The 17,046-nt window shown below is 47.6% G+C and overlaps 2 protein-coding genes and 1 long non-coding RNA gene across 6 annotated transcripts in view; 1 reads left to right on the forward strand and 2 right to left on the reverse strand.

Moving 5' to 3' along the window:
• LOC132455367 (radixin) overlaps positions 1-8,806 on the reverse strand; it is a 28,699-nt gene extending 19,893 nt beyond the window's left edge. The window contains exons 1-2 of one of the 4 annotated variants that reach the window (XM_060049202.1): positions 8,475-8,806; positions 6,922-6,981 (exon numbers count right to left, since the gene is read on the reverse strand). In XM_060049202.1, coding sequence (XP_059905185.1) covers positions 6,922-6,933 — 12 coding nt within the window. In that variant the 5' untranslated portion in view covers positions 6,934-6,981; positions 8,475-8,806. Of the gene's footprint in view, positions 1-1,771; positions 1,796-2,038; positions 2,078-6,921; positions 6,982-7,634; positions 7,797-8,474 lie in introns of those variants that run through there. The other 3 variants (XM_060049203.1, XM_060049201.1, XM_060049204.1) reach the window with 3 other exon arrangements.
• Positions 8,807-9,678: 872 nt separating this feature from the next.
• LOC132455433 (uncharacterized) lies at positions 9,679-10,130 on the forward strand. The gene is made up of 3 exons (XR_009525215.1): positions 9,679-9,697; positions 9,855-9,887; positions 9,980-10,130. It is a non-coding gene; the product is annotated as an uncharacterized LOC132455433 (long non-coding RNA).
• Positions 9,958-16,562, reverse strand: LOC132455432 (hemopexin-like). Its single transcript, XM_060049312.1, is given in 14 exon segments — positions 9,958-10,245; positions 10,247-10,316; positions 10,915-11,062; positions 11,796-11,926; positions 12,667-12,765; positions 12,907-12,928; positions 12,931-13,121; positions 13,731-13,884; positions 14,470-14,523; positions 14,525-14,589; positions 14,592-14,609; positions 15,158-15,235; positions 15,709-15,734; positions 16,405-16,562. Coding segments are annotated over 14 exon segments (1,266 nt in total). The 5' UTR covers positions 16,473-16,562; the 3' UTR covers positions 9,958-10,103.
• Positions 16,563-17,046: the final 484 nt, after the last annotated feature.

The raw sequence follows: 17,046 nt of genomic DNA on the forward strand, positions 1-17,046 counted from the left end.
CGAGGCAGCATGCCTCAAAAGGGATTTCAAATGGGTTGGACTGGCATTCACTTCACCCAACATATTCCCCTCGCTTCCTAACTTAACACTAGTCAACCGTTTGGTTACAATTCAGATAAAAGTGGCCAACATGGAGCCACAGAAAAGGTTGGCATGGTGTCCGTCTGTCTCTCTGTCTGTGTGCGGAGGGGCCAGACGGATGGATAATCCCTCTGTACCACAGAGACAGACACAGAGAGCCAAGCCACTGACAAGACAACCACTGTACAAAGCTCAAAGTAAAAAGGCCAAGATAGGCCAAGAGACAAATAGAGGGAAAGTAGGCAAGGGAAAGCAAAAAATGACACAGCAAGAAAGACATAGAAGGGCAGTAGAGAGGGTAGAGAAGGTGGGCGGAGAGGGAGATGAGAAAGAGGTCAGAGTGGTAGAGACAGACAGACAGAGAGAGACCAAGAGAAAGAGAGACCGAGAGACAGATAAAGTCTAAGAGAGAGAGATACAGAGACAGGCAGAGACCAAGAGAGAGAGATACAGAGACAGGCAGAGACCACGAGAGAGATACAGCAACAGATAGAGACCAAAAGCGAAAGAGACACGGCACGCACACATGGGTAAAGCGACCAAAAGAAGGAGTGAGGGACCGACAGAAATAGAGAAACCCATAGAGGGGGGGTGGGGGGGGGGGGGGGGGGGGTGCCAAACCACTGACACAGCTAATCACACACTCCAGCAGGCCGTGGGGTGGAGAAGGAGGGTCTCTTCTTCTGCAACACTACCCCGCGAGACGCCGACAGAATAATCACTGCTCAGCCAACACGCCCGAGAGACACAGACACACTTCCCAGAACAGGGCTTGTACGTAGGTGCAAGGCTGTCCACAGTATGATCTTGTCATTACTATTCCACGGTAATGTCATGGCACACCGAGTATAACACGGTCGTTACCGCTATAACACATGCAAGGACTGCATACTGCATAGTGGGGCATAGCCCCCTAAACCAAAGGTCGAGGGGGGCTATTCCCTACTATTCACGGACAATTATTCACGGAGGTGAATAATTGTTTTAGTATACACACTACACGTGGACACTCTTTGGCCCTAGCGTGCACATGTGGGGAGCACGCTACATTATATATAATAATGTACAGAAATGTATCCAGCTGCACTTTCTATAAAACATTTAATAAAAAAAAAACGTGATTGAAATTCGATTAATCGCCAACACCCAGCCATTAATCATGCCACCAACCATGTTGATATTGTCATTACCGCTGCAGTACTGTTAATGAACACCACGCAACATACCATCATTACCACCATAACACTGTATAAGTACTGAACACCACGCACCATATTAGTGTCATTACCACTATAACACTGCATAAGTACTGAGCACCATGATACATAGTGTCATTACCACTATAACAGAACAGAAGTACTGAACACCAAGCAACATAGTGTCATTACCACTATAGTACAGCACATAGTGTCATTACCCCTATAATACAGTACAAGTACTGTTCACCATGTATCATAGTGTCATTACCACTATAACACAGTACATAGTGTCATTACCACTATAACACAGTATAAGAACTAAGCACCACGCATCAAAATGTCAGTACAACTATAATAGCATCACTACCAAGCCCCATACTGTCATTACCACTTTAGCGCAGTAACAGTACAAATAATGATGCAACCTACGGTCATTACCACTACTCTACAGCATCAGCCCCGCACACACCCAAGAACGACAGCATCATTACCGCCATGAAGTCCACAGTCAGGTGGGGTTAACCGTTAACCGGATTCAAAGGCGGTATCATGTAATGAAGAACTAATGATCTCATCCGTCACGGAGCGATTCACATTCCCCTCCGCTGACGACACTCATTACCGCCGTCAGCCTTTAGCTAGCTCCTCACGCTTAGCCCTTGTGGAGGGTTTAAAGAGCGCGCCGCGGGCGAGGGTTGCCTGGAAACCGTATTTTGGGATGGCGCGCGTGTGTGCGCGCGCGGGAACGTCGGGCTCACCGCGCTCTTCTCCTTCGCGGCCATCACCGACGCGTTCCGGGAGAGGAGCTTCTTCGCAGACGGTGCGCGCGTTAAAATGTGCGGCTGTTTGTTTACTGTAAGCCGTTTAGAAGGGGCCTCGGCGGCCATTAGGGGCGAGAGACACACACACACACACACCTCGTCAGTAGAGCTGCTAATCTGACCCTACGGGGCTCGGAGCAGCTGTCAACCGTTTACTGGAGCAGCCGGACACACACACACACACACACACACACACACACACACACACACACACACACACACACACACACACACACACACACACACACACACACACACACACACACACACACACACACACACACACACGTCAGGGTAGTGCTTCCGGTGCTTAGTTTGTGAGTTGTTCAGACAGGCAGATCCACGCGGGGGTGGTCTTAAATGACCCCTCCGTACCCCAGGTCCATGCGGGGGTGGTCTTAATGACCCTTCCGTACCCCAGGTCCAGATATGCCATGTTTTCCAGATGGCGCTGGTTTGTTTGTGTCGTCGTTGACGGATGAAGGAACATGTTCTGGACCGAGAACAAGGCGGAGGGGGTCGGGAACGTCAGCCAAGCGGTGTTGTTGTAGGCACGTCCCGCCAAATGTCTGTGGACATTCCACTGGTACCTTCCTAGATTCCCTCTCTACCTCCCTGCGTGAGTCAGTCAGTCTCTCCCTCTCTCTGGAGGTTTTCGTAACTTGCCAGAGGGTACAACTAGGGATGTTAACCGATGACCGTATCAACGTTAACCGATCAATCTTGTCGCTAGTCGGCCAAAAAAAAATAGTGGGGTCAGTGTGGACTGTGTGTTGGTTTCACTTCACACAAAAAGATGATCAGATGAGGTGACTTATTGGGAGTCGGACGGACACCGCGGTCCGCGTCTCTAGCCCACTGTTTAATTCCTCCTCAAGTCTTAATTATTCCCGCATGCGAGCGGCGGAGAATATGATCTCTAAATGATTATGGACAGTAGACTAAACGCTGTAAGACTACAGTTAGCCATCTCATTCCAAGATCTTTTTTGTGTCTCCTCCAAACTAAACAAGCGGCGTCTCTTCGGAGCTGTCCATTTTTCTTACACGAGCCGCGGCAATGTTTCATACGAGCTCCTAACGCTGCCCTCTTCCGATTGGCCCCGCGCTCTCTCTCTCTACACACCGCCAACTTGCAGTACGCATGCTTCAATTCAAACACAGGTCGTGCAGGGGTCACGCCCCGTGCCCACTACCTCCGTCAGTTGTCCGTTGTTGCCCATTGACTTTGAATGGGGACGGTCGCGCAATGCATTGTGGATCCGTCCGTTGACTTGGAGCGTTCGCCACCGTCAAAAAAGTTGAAAAATGTTCAACTTTTTCGGCCGCGACGGATCCGTCATCCAATCAGATCGCGTATGCAAATGTAAGCACTGTGACGCGACTCGGGCTCTGACGATACTGGAAAGCGGGAAAGCGGGTCATCTTGCCTCGCAACAAGCAGGAAGAAGCGGGAAGAACCCGGCGAAGCGATTTGATTGGCTGACGGTTGCCTCTGCAAAGACTACTCCCCCATCCGTCAGCCACGCCTTCCCACGTCCGTTGACTGACGGTGTAGTGGGCACGAGGCGTTAGAGCCACTGCCTCTCACTCAGAGAGTGTGTGTGTGTGTGAGTCGGAGGCAGAACGGGAGAGAGATGAGCAGAGTTACGAAATAGCAGGGCGGCTGGCGCTGCTCGAAATGGCTGTTATTTCAAATTACCGGTACACATTTCAATCTGATCGGTTAACCGGTATTAACCGGTATTAACCGGTTGATGAGGCTCGGTGGTCGGTCAAGAATATTTTACATTTTCTCCATCCCTAGGTACAACATAGGGCCTATGATCTTTGTCAGTCAGTCAGTCAGTCAGTCAGTCAGTCAGTCAGTCAGTCAGTCAGTCAGTCAGTCAGTCAGTCAGTCAGTCAGTCAGTGTCTCTCCCACTCTCTTGATGTTTTCGTAGCTTGCCAGAGGGTACAACATAGGGCCTATGATCTTTGTCAGTCAGTCAGTCAGTCAGTCAGTCAGTCAGTCAGTCAGTCAGTCAGTCAGTCAGTCAGTCAGTCAGTCAGTCAGTGTCTCTCCCACTCTCTTGATGTTTTCGTAGCTTGCCAGAGGGTACAACATAGGGCCTATGATCTTTCTCAGTCAGTCAGTCAGTCAGTCAGTCAGTCAGTCAGTCAGTCAGTCAGTCAGTCAGTCGGTCGGTCGGTAAGCGTCTCTCCCTCTCTCTGGAGGTTTTTCGTACACAGGGGCCAATAACCGTCACAGCGGGGCCCAATGTCGCAGCAAACAGGAAATCGTGAGCACATGCTACGACTCCATTCAGGGGGGGGGGGGGGGCTCGCCCCTTCCTGTGGCGTCTCCCCCACACATGAAGTAACCTTCCTTCCCGTCCACCCCCCCCCCCCCCCCCCACACCCTCCCTCCCTCCAACCCCCAGAAACTTCCCCCAGCAGAGCGTCCGAGGCAGTGTAGCAGAGTCGCAAGTCTATTTAGTGAAAGTCGATGGGTTGTGATCTTAAGGCCTAAAAAATAAAAAATTGTTAGGTTCCGGTTTCCGACTGACCCTGTCAATTTATGTGCGACCCAAATTATGGGTCGCACAATTATTAAGATCTCAATCATGGGATGGTGCCCGATATCCCGAGATAGCGAACCAATCAAATTGCGCCAATTAATCATGCCACCAACCATGTTGATATTGTCATTACCGCATGCAGTACTGTTACTGAACACCTCGCAACATAGTTTCATTACCACTACAACAGAACAGAAGTACTGCACACCATGCAACATGGTGTCATTACCACTATAGTACAGTACAATAATTAATAATTATTTATGAGCTTTAAAAAAAAAAAAAAAAAAAAAATTGATGCAAACTATAATTACGTTTTCGTACAGCACCTCTTTATTTTGTACAAGGATGAGCGAATTCTCATTTTTAAATGAAAACAACCTACCTATCATTCGCTGCCGCTGGAAAAAATAAAATAAAAAAATAAAATAAATTCCCTACCCATGACCTCAACTGACAACCAACAGGAACCAAACTTTTTCTTTTTTTTAGGCCTAATGGAGGACTCGGGCCTGAACGGGTCTTGTTTACATGGCAGAGATGCACAATAGCTCCCCGGCCCTACTCTCATCAGCAAGGACTGTGGAGGCCTTTTCTGGTCCTTTGCAGAGAGACCTTGAAGCTAGGGCTGAACAGTTCGTCCAAATATACTCAAAACAGTCACCGTGCCAAGTGAATGGCTTTTCTGATACGGGTAAAAGTGTGTAAAAGTCGATTTAGAACATCATTATAAATTAAGTGCTGCAGAGATGCCCAGGCCTTCAATTGTTAATCTCCCCAGATGTAAGAAAAAAATGAAATTGGTGGTACAGACCCCAACAAAACGTCACATGATTTTTATCCTTTTTCAGGGAACATTAAAACTGCAATGCAAAAAAACGACCATAGTCACTAACATAGATCATAATAAGCCGCAATATGATTCTCTTACAAGACATTGCCAACACGGTGGCATCCAACATCGGCCAATGAAAATCGCCCGGACAGTGCCTGAAGACTTTGCTGTAGCTTTCTGCTAAATCTTAAACACATTGCACTTTCAAGAATGCATTTTTTTTACTTTGCCTTTGTTTTACTTATCTATTTTATGATATAATTGTATTGTATAACGGTGTTTCTATGTGAAGCACTTTGAGTCTGCCTCTTGTATGAAAAGTGCTACATAAACAAAGTTGCCTTGCCTCGCCCCTGGTCAAGTGATCCGCAAAACCACCTGAAGGTACCCCCTATCTCGTCCTTCCTCCACACCCTTCATGTCGTCCTAGCCCCAGGGTGCAACACTCTAGCCCCCCCGCGTCAGTCAAGTCCTCCAGGGACTCAGCCATCAAGGCCCCCGCCACAAGATCTGGCCCGGGACCAACTCAATCGCCGGTAGGGAACATCAGACCCAGGACGTGACTCGCTAGGAGGATGCACGCCCGTTCTAGCGACGGGATTGGCAGAGGATGACATCAGTGCCCGGCTCTATCACAGCTGTACACGAGACAGACACACAGAAACAGACACAGACACTCACACTTTTGGCCTCGAGGGAAAGCTAGCCAAACGAACTCTGGAAGTTCCCAAGGAACCCCAAACACAAGAGGTCATTGTGAAACCACCCCATGACTCATGGTGCCTGTTCGAGCCAAAGCCTTGGCCACAGCTCCCACTGGATGCTCGGGGGTGTGGTAGGAAGTGACCCATTTCACCAACATTTATCAAATTCGTAATCATACGACCAAATGAGTTGGAACCAGAAAACAAGGAGTGTTTCTGTGTCGCCGAAAACACACAAAAAGTTGTTATGACTTAGTGTCTGGCTACGGTCCACGAGTTAACTGTGCGTAGTACATTCTTTCCCTACGCCCGTCGTCGCTCAGATGTTTACATTGTCTAGCCTTTTTGTCGTTAGGCTAGCAGGCAACAAAAAAAAAAATAGCAGTTGGAATCCCTCATATGGTGACAGCTTGACTATAAATTCAACAGATGCTAGTGTCGTCCTTGTGCCCCGCAGCAAAAGACATCGGCAAACGTCCAGAGGGCTAACGGAACCAAACCCAGCGCAAACGAAGGACTACCGTTGCAAAAAAATCCTAGTAACATTTAACAAACATTACTGCCATTAGCTTAGTGTCAAGATTTAGCCAGTAAAAACACCGTTCTTCAAAGCACACCACTTGGACAGGTATCTACAGGCAGAGAGACGTGTGCCATCACGACACACACATGTTATCATCGGCAGGTTAGACGTTTCCACGGCAACGCTCTGATGCTTACCGGTTTCGGCATGGTGCCCCCTCTGGTGACGACTGAGCTTGGACACTGTTTTCACAAGACCTGAGTGAGAGTGAGAGAGTGAGAGTGAGATCACTATTGCACAACCTGAAACCCAAAGGCAGCAGTAGAATTTCCCCATTTGTAGAAATTCATAATCCCTGGAGGATTCCAATATTCTCCCCTTTGTTGCCATGGTAAAATGTTCATTTATATGGACTATTACAACTCAAATATTTAAACCTTATCAGCCCTGTTATTCTCTCTATCATATACAGGCCTATTCGTTCATCCGTTCATTCATTTATCCAGTCGTTCAGTGACTGCTGAAAGAATATTAGAATAGCTCTCAACATTTTAATCCCATTGTAAAATCGGATCCTAAAACAACACAAGTAGTCCGGATGTTAGGGTACCGGTTTAGAGTCTTGAACCGGAGATGGTTCGAACAGGAACCTCTACTCCTGAGTCAATGGTGTTCCTGATGCGCACATGTACACTACTTTGAAACTGAATTAGAGGGCAGATAGAGCGAGAGGAAACAGAGACAATTCCTGGACTAGCTAACACTTAAAGCTTTACAAGTCGCATTTAGTCCTGCTGATCTTTACATAGTAATTGATGACTATTTTGTTTCAATTAGCATTACATTGGCACACATTTTTATATTCGGGAGAACATTAGCACTCCCTTGTTGTCTTTCGTCCAATTCGTACCTTCACCAGACACATAAATGTCAATAAACACGGATTTCTAGTAAGACACTTGAGGATAGGAGCGTGACGGGAGACGACATCTTTGTCAATTCTACCGAAAGGAAACGGATTTACAAGACGGCTTCGTCTCCATTGTGATTTATTTAACCACTCCGCGTCCCGCTGTGAGTCAACCGTTACACACACAGAGAAGGATGACAACCTCTTAACGAGTCATCCGCCAGACCTCGAGGGAGGGGGAGAGCCTGCTGGGCGTGACGTCACGCCGTGCCCACTTGTAGCGCGTTTCACCCGCCGACGAAAAAAAATGTACACTTAAAATCTAACCCGACATTTGTGGACGTTCCCTAGTCACGTCCGTCGACAAAGTGATGAAGGTGGCTCAGTTGGGCTGAATTATCCAAAAAGTACGTACAAAAATAGCTTACATATGAAAAAGGAAAGACCACAACCCCCCCGATAAGTCTCTGTAAATTACACTAAAAGTAATAAAAGGTTACCGTATAAAGACTACATACACCAACTACATTCACACTAGTGTATCGAGTAGCAGTATTGACTCTTAAACCACCTTATATTTTTAATTCCCAAGGGATAACGGAACAGACTGGTCCTAGAAGCCTTCAGACTTGTGAAGTTGGGCGAACATGTATCAAGGTATGACAGAGTGAACGAGGGTACGGAGAAATTGACGAGAATAATATTTAGTACAATTAAAACCGGCCTCATTCACTCGTACACGGGGGATAGACCACCATTTAGCCGAACACGAGGATGTCTGCTACACCACCAAACTTAAAGCAAGACAAGATCATCTTCAGGGGAGAGGCAGCAACTCACCGCGGGGAAGCGTGTCCTTTATATGGCTTAACCCAGAAAAAAACCTGCAAGATCCTCCGGTTCGTTTTCCAGTAGACGAGGAGAACACGATCCGGTTCGGTGGGTCCTTATCTCGTCGGGGTTTCCCCAGGAAAAGGTTTCACGGACACGGGGTTAAGGGGGGGAAACCATGGAAGTCAGATCTACCGTAAGGCGATTTGCGAAGACATACAATATGGCTGTCGTTGAGCTGCTGCTGGTGGTAGTGGTGGTAGTGGGAAGTCAGGCGTGGTTCATTTCAGAGAGCAGGGGTACGCTGAGATGAGCTGGTGGCTCCCCCCTGCTCCCGAACGTAGATCAGGCCACGTTTGAGCTCGTCCGATTTAATTGGTGTTGTTGGCAATGGGAAATGACTTATGCATTGCAAAGCAGAAAAAGTTAATTAAAAATCGGCAAAAAATAATAATAAAAAAAAAAATGCAAAAAAATGTTTTGTGTAGATCAAGTTCTCAACTATGGGTGTGTGCTATTAGGACATAGTAAAAACAATTATTTAGGTTTTTTAATTGAATTTTTTTTTTATAACATTAATTGTGTGTAAATAAAATTGACCAAAATTATAATAGAGATTATGAAAAATAGTAGCAAAAGCAAAAAACTCTACATCTCTCTCTCTTGATAAACCTATTATATTTGGCCATACAGTTTCCATCATAATATCTCTCTTTATTTTCCCCTCTTTGGTCTTCGGTTAGCTGATTTATATGCATGCACGAAAATGCATATAGTTTCATTGGGTCATTTGCGGATTTTTAATTCGCTTTAGTATAAGAGTTGTATACAGGTCTGTATTGATGAGTTGTACAGAGCATTTGTATATTACGCACTCTAGTGGTTATATCATGGTATTGCTTGATGGTCTCCACTTTTTTTATGTAGTTTAGGATTATTTAGGATTTATTATTGGAACCAATTTCTGCTAAATCTTGTGAATGTAAAAGGCAATTCATTTAGTATAACATTTATGAACTCGTTTTCTTAGATGCAAAATCGTTCACTTTGCATATTTAATAAACCTGCCAACACCTCAGCAAATATTATTCATTTTTTTATTTAAAAACAGATAGGAGGCATCAGAGAAGGAGAGGGGAGGAGGAGGGAGGTGAGGAGAAGTGTTGGGGGAGAGGAGGGAGGAGTTGAAGGGAGGGAGGCGAGGCGGTGGAGGGAGGGAGGGGGGAGAGGAGGTGAGGAGGAGGAGAGGAACTGGAGGCGAGGAGGAGGAGGAGGAGAGGGAGGGAGGGGGGAGAGGAGGTGAGGAGGAGGAGGAGACGAGTTGGAGGCGAGGAGGAGGAGGAGAGAGGGAGGGAGGGGGGAGAGGAGGTGAGGAGGAGGAGGAGGGAGGGAGGAGAGGAGTTGGAGAGAGGGAGGAGAGGAGTTGAAGGGAGGGAGGCTAGGCGGTGGAGGAGGGAGGGGGGAGAGGAGGAGAGAGAGAGGGAGGAGAGGAGAGAGGAGAGAGGGAGTTAGAGGAAGAAGAGAGGCGTCTGAGGGAGCGTGTGAAAGGAGGAGGAGGAGGGAGCTGCGTCCGGCTCCACGAGGCCTCCGGGTTAGGAGGCCTCATCCCCAGTGTTTCCTAATCGCGGCGGCAGGCCATCATGGAGGGAGTGATGGGGGACGGCAGGCTCCCGACCTGGCCCTCGCGACCAGTTCACTGGTGGCGGTGTACTCGTAGTACGTGCTGCCCACAAACAGCTTCAGGCCGTCCGGCCCGCAGAGGGCCGAGTCCACCTTGTCGTGGCGCAGGGGTCGTCACCTTGGTAACGGTCCTGGGGGTCGCGGAGAGGTCAACGTCCTTCATCTGGTCGCCTGTGTGGAGAATCCAAGCCGGGAGGGTCATGCTTTGTGACGTAAGGGGTTGCATAAGCATGGAGCATGTGGTTGGAGCAGTGCGTCAGTGCCGTCTGGCTTCACTGTTGGGAGTGTGGAGTCGACACTGCCAGGGCGAGGGGTTTGGGGCCGTTTCGGTGCCCTACGCGAGTGGGGGGGGGGGGGGAGCCCGCCCCTTTTTATATATTAGGTAAAAACATCTAACTTTCCGAAATTGAGTGATAGGTTATACAATTAAGAACGAACAACGGTGTGCCTCTTCATAACTAATTTACATATTCTTTTAATTCATTAATGTATTATTTTTTTTCTTTTATTATTTTTTTGTTACAAACCTTAATTTCTGGTGCCCCCCTCGGGTACTTGGTGCCCTACGCACTCTGCGTACTCTGCGTGTAGGGAGCGGCGGGCCAGGTTTGGGTCTCGAGTCCCAGGCCACGCAAAGAATGTATGTGGGCTATTTTGAGGCTTTGGCTAGAGGCCTCCACCAAATGGCGTGCCGTATAAGAGTGTGTGTGTGTGTGTGTGTGTGTGTGTGTGTGTGTGTGTGTGTGTGTGTGTGTGTGCACATGCCGACCCTGGATGATGTGGGCGGTGTGGTCCCCGGGGCAGGCGAAGGCAGCGTCCACGGGCCCCTGGACCCCCAGCTCCTCCTGCAGGGTCTTGGGGTACCCCTCGATGAGGGAGTAGTGGGCCCCCGACAGGTAGATGACCACCTGGTCCCCCTGGGGAGGGGGAGGGAGGAGGGAGGGAGGGGGAGGGGGAGGGAGGAGGGAGGGGGAGGGAGAGAGGGGAGAGGGAGGGAGGAGAGCAGAGAGAGGGAGGGAGGGAGGGAGAGGAGGGAGGGAGGGAGGGAGGAGAGGAGTAGAAGGGAGGGAGGGAGGGAGGGAGGGAGGAGAGGAGTAGAAGGGAGGGGGAGGGAGAGGGAGGAGAGGAGTAGAAGGGAGGGGGGAGGGAGGGAGGGAGGAGAGGAGTAGAAGGGAGGGGGGAGGGAGGGAGGGAGGGAGGGAGGGAGGGAGGAGAGGAGTAGAAGGGAGGGGGGAGGGAGGGAGGGAGGGAGGGAGGGAGGGAGGGAGGGAGGAGGAGGAGGGAGGGAGGGAGGAGAGGAGAGAGAGGGAGAGGGGATGGGAGGAGGTTGGAAGAGAGGAGGAGGAGGGAGGGAGGGAGGAGAGGAGGGAGAGGGAACGGGAGGAGTTGGCAAAGGTAGAGAGGAGGAGCAGGGGAGGGCAGACGTGTAGAGAGTGGGAGAGGAGAAGAGGACATGAAGGATCATACTAACTTCCAATAAGAGCTCCCTTCATCAAATCATAAGTATTCTCACTGAAGAATACATTTCAGCCAATCAACCCAACATAATCTCTAACAGCGGTACGCTTTCCCTGTCATCGCCGCCATCGATGTCATCTCTTACTTAGATTACACAGAGTGCTTCCGGGAGGGGGGGGGAGGACCACCCACCTTGATGAAGTACATCTTGTCTTGGTAGGAGAAGACGGCGTCGATGCCGCCTGCCACCTCGGGCCACATGCGGTTTGCGGGGAAGGCGTGCATGCCGTCGCGGCTGGTGTCCAGACGCATGTAGTGGGAGCCTGCGGACACCGTGGCGGGGGTCGCAGAAAACACACACATGCAGTGGCTTAAGGGTGCCGATTATGGTTCCGCGTCGACACAACGCAAGGGGGGGGTTACAGACTCCATTACGTCCTTGCGGAGCATCCTTGCGTCCAACGCAAGGGCTTCACGTGCGCCTCCCAAAATATGTAACCTTGTGATTGGTCCGCTCACTTAAACCAGACGCAGAACCAAGACAGGTTCACGACTGCGTCGAAACGTCCGCGTGGTCCTTGCCTTGCGTCGACGTGAAACCATAATCAGGCCTTTAGTGTCTGAGGAGTACCTTTCTCAGGACATGTTGTCAAACGACTCTGGGGTGAGGTACGTATTTGGGGTGGGAATCACAGGATACCTCATGATACGATACGATACGATGGCCCACGATAGAGATAATACCGCGATACAGATGTTCTGCGATGATTAATATGTTGTTAGACAATCCTATAACGATGCATCACCGATGTATACAAAATGACCGTGAAAAGGTAAAGTGCTGGATTTCAGAGTTTTTCAGTTTCTCTTTTATGGAAATAAAAAAAAAATAAGAGATTATATTTTCCGCCAGTCTATCGATTCACATCTCACACGAAGAAGGCAGACGAGCCGATGACATATCGCCGTATCGATATTTTGTCCCACCCTTAGTATGTATGGTTCATTGTCTTAATGGTGCTTTAGACAACCCGATTGCCTGATTATTGATTGTTGACAGTACCTGTGAAGAAGTAGGTTTTGCCCGCGTCATCCGACGTGATGGCGTCCAGTTTGACCTCCGAGCACAAGGGTAACTTGTGGTCACCACTTCCATGATGTCCTACACAAGACCAAAGAAAACTGTTTGGCCAATCACACGATGCCCCGCCCCCACATAAATCCTATTGGCCTCATGAGCCGAGTGCGGAATTCCGCATTGTGTGTGTGTGTGTGTGTGTGTGTGTGTGTGTGTGTGTCTCACCAAAGTTGGGGCAGGTCATGAAGAGTACGCGCGGGCGTCTTTGGGGTACGCCCCCACCACCAAGCCCGTCACCGGGTGGAACCGGGTGAAGTTGTTGCCCTGGAAACAGTAGTAGTGCTCCATCCAGCGGAGGACCGAGGTGCACGGCGGCACCTGGGGCCACTCCTTCTTCTTCACCGTCCGGGTGGCGACGTCGAAGTGGTGCACCTCACTTCCTGTGGGTTCGACCAATCAGGGACGTGAATGGACAGACGAACGGACGAGTGAACGAATGAACAAATTAATTAATTAGCATTGGGGATGGGGGAGTTAGCATGATATGGGGGGAGAGACACGCACGCTCATGCTCGTGCAGACAGACAGACAGACAGACAGACAGACAGACAGACAGACAGACAGACAGACAGACAGACAGACAGACAGACATTTATGAGATATTGATATTTCGTCTAGTATTTAACATTCGTGCTAGGTCAATTTCAACTTGGCCTAAGGTACTGTTGTCATACGTGTGTTAAGGTGTGTTTTTTTCTCTCTATTCATATTAATATGTACTTGTTCATCATGTATTATGAAAGCTTTCTGATGGGGTGTGCAGGTTCCCCAGTGAACTCTTCTTCAACTCTTTTAATTGGTGTTTATTGGTGTTATTGTTTCCCATAAACGGACATACAAAGAATAGAAGAAATGTTAACATAGGTGTAGACAAATAGCAACGAACAAAATGTTTTTATACGTCTCTATATTCTTGATTTAAAAGAACGCGCAGGGGGTGTAGAACCGTCTCTCTCCAGCAGGGGGTCAGCATTGGCCAAAGCGTTTACCTTTGAAGAAGAGGACGGAGTCGGCGGAACACTCCCCCTTCGGACACTCCACCGCGGCGTCCAGGTGACACGGCACCCCGGGGAACTCCTGTTCCATCTTTTTGGGAAAGCCGTCTTGGAGAGTTTGGTTGAAATATCTAAACACCATATCGTCCTGTGGGTTAGAAGAATGTCAAAACGACAGAGGAACGTGTTAAGCATGCCGGACGGAGCGTCCTTGCTAGGCACGACGTTGTCAACCGAAAAGAAAAAGAAAAACAAAATGCTTTATAGGTTTTTAATTAAAGTGGGGAGATTTGTGTGGGGTGGAGACCCTCCCAGTCGGTAGGCAGCAGCGTCATTCACACACCAGCAACGCCTTGGCGGAATAAAGTTCCGTCTACTCTAATTGGCTGGGGAACCACGTGACGCTGCAGGTGGTGCAGTGGAGGAGTTATGGGTGTCTGTCGATAGTCAGCTGAGACACGCCCCCTGTTCTCGTAGCCAAAGAGGGAGGTCCGGGCCGACCAGCAGTTTTTATCAGTAGAATATATCACTGACAGGATTTTATTATATTCATAACATAATTTAAATAACTATCTATCATCATTTACTACAGATATGCCCAGGTCATTTTAAGCTGTGAGCTAGTTTAAATGTTATGAATTACAAGTTGAATCAGCCCTCAGTGACGGTCACTCAACTCTCTTTGGGGGAATGAAAAGCACAACTCTCTTTGGTTTCTTCCAGTTCAACCTACCTGGAATAGGTAGACGTGATCGTGGTCCTCAGTGCTGCCCTCCCGGTGCATGCGGGAACGCGGCATCCACGCGACCGATGCCACTGAAGGACTCGGCGACTCGCTGAGCCGGACCACGGAGCCCTTCCACAGGAAGCCATCTTGGATGGCGATAGAAAGAGAGGGCAAACTCGTTGCTGTTACTTCCTTTTTTAGTAAGTTAGCTATGTTTAGCCGTTTCAGTTGAAAATAATGATTTTGATTTAAATGTTTATAATAATAAGTAAACAGAGAAACTTTTACTTTTCTTTTTTCTAATTTAAAATTTAAATTTCTTTAATTTTACTGTAAAGGTAAAATGCAATACATTTTGATTTAAATGTTTATAATAATAAGTAAACAGAGAAACTTTTACTTTTTCTTTTTTCTTATTTAAAATTATTATTTTTTTTAATTCTACCGTAAAATTAAAATACAATTTTACAGTAAAATTGTATTTTACATGAATGCCTTGGCCTACTCTTACTCTTACTCTTGTGTACTGTACAATAAGCTGTGATAAAAGTGATTCTGATTCTGATTCTGATTCTACTCCCGCCAACCGTCTATCTAGTCTACTTAATGTTCACGAATTAGTGACCATCTTGTATGTTAGCCACTGCTAGCTAAGAGTGGGTGTAATGGACCAATCAATGAAAAGACTCAGCACCTTTGAAGAACAGCTGTTTTCCTTGCTCGTCCGGTGTGATGGCGTCAAACTCAATGCCATCGCACCTGTCAGGTATGGCTGGGAGGCGGCCATGTCAATTGTCATGCCAAGGTGAGTCAGGGCCAATCAGGGATAAGAAGTAACCATACATTCATGATTAAGCACATTAAGTGACTTTAGAGTATAAGGCCCAATCCCCATTTCTACCCCTTACCCCTTCCCCTTACCCCTTCAAAACAAGGGGGAGGGGGGAAGGGGAAGGGGGTAAGGGGGTAGAAATGGGATTGGGCCTAAGTACATTCAACAATGGCTATAATTCCAAAAAGTGCAAGAATCATAGTGAATAAAGCGCAGAACAGTTTTCTCCAAAATAGGCAAAGCAACTGCATTTATGGGCTACAGTATAGAAACAAGAAAGATATTTTTTTCCCGCCATTTAAATAGATAAGACATTTGTCGACTAATATACATGTTTAAATGTAAACGATTATTATTGGTTCAAATGTAGGAAAAGGAGGGAAAGTTAATGAGCACAGGTTTTAAAAACTCACCAACTTCTGCTGTTTGTGTAGTTGGTCTGGAAGAACAAACACATAATTCAAACAAATGTCTTCATCGTCTAGAACATCTTCAAAAATGCTGTCATGATATTGATTCATATCCCAATGCCATAATCTATGAAGTACTGTAGTGAGGTTGTGTGCATGCAGTCTTTGGTTTATCAGCCTTTCCTGGAAACATTGCGAAACAGCATACAGAGAGTTTTGAAACTCGCGGACGATGGCCAAGTTAGACAAATGTAGACTAAAGCCCTCATGGAGTCCCAGCATAGTTTGGAGAGAATAGGAAGAAAAAACTCTGAATTTTATTTATTACTGATATAAGGAAATAGCCTAACTAATTAATATGTACATCAATTATAATGTTCTGGTAAGACTTAACAGTAAGGGTTCATAAATTAACATTTATTAATGCAGTATTAAGCTTTAACTAACTGATTTTTTTTAGGACACTTTGGCCATGTTAACTATGGAATAGCATTAATGTCAACAGGTATTCACTTAAACATTATTTAAGAGTTAGGGTTAACATTTTCCCTAACCCCATCAAATAATGATTTAACAAAGCCGAACCCTAACCCAGCCCCTATGTTAACGCTACATAATAATACTTATAACTGCATTAACTAACATTATTAAACGGCTAATTCAGGTAGCCTCGTTGTGAAGTGTTACCGATGTACTTACGGTGGTGCGGCGCTGGTGAAGACCAGCGCAAGGCAAGCCACACAGAGGGGTAGGAAGAGCTGTGTCATGGGTGCTGCCGGACCAGAGGTCTCCCAGGAGCTGACGTGGTGGAGGAGGAGAGGTAAACAGCTACCCTGGGGTTGACTGTGGGGCTTTATAGAGGAACCCCTGGTGTGGGCGGCCGAGCTTCACGCTCTGTTGCTCTCTCTCTCTCCTCTCTCTCTCTCTTCTCTCTCTCGTCTCTCTCTCTCTCTCTCATCTCTCTCTCTCTCTCTCTCTCTCTCTCTCTCTCTCTCTCTCCGCTCTCTCTCTGTCTCTCTCGTCTCTCTTCTCTCGCTCTCTCTCTCTCTCTCTCTCTCTCATCTCTCTCTCATCGTCTCCTCTGTCTCTCTCTCTCTCTCTCTCTCTCTCTCTCTCTCTCATCTCCTCTCTCTCTCTCTCTCTCTCTCTCTCTCATCTCTCTCTCTCTCTCTCTCTCTGCGTGTGGTGTTTTTGTGAGTGAGTCACCTGTTTGCTTTGACAAAGAAGGGACAGGGATTTATGTGATTACCATATATGTATTTGTTTTGTGTAATTTTCAAAGCTTTGCTCTCAAACAACCTTGGTTGAATATTACCCAAGCCAGAATTCGTTATTGATTAT

Source organism: Gadus macrocephalus, chromosome 4, assembly GCF_031168955.1.
Source record: "Gadus macrocephalus chromosome 4, ASM3116895v1".
Taxonomy (NCBI): Eukaryota; Metazoa; Chordata; class Actinopteri; order Gadiformes; family Gadidae; genus Gadus; species Gadus macrocephalus.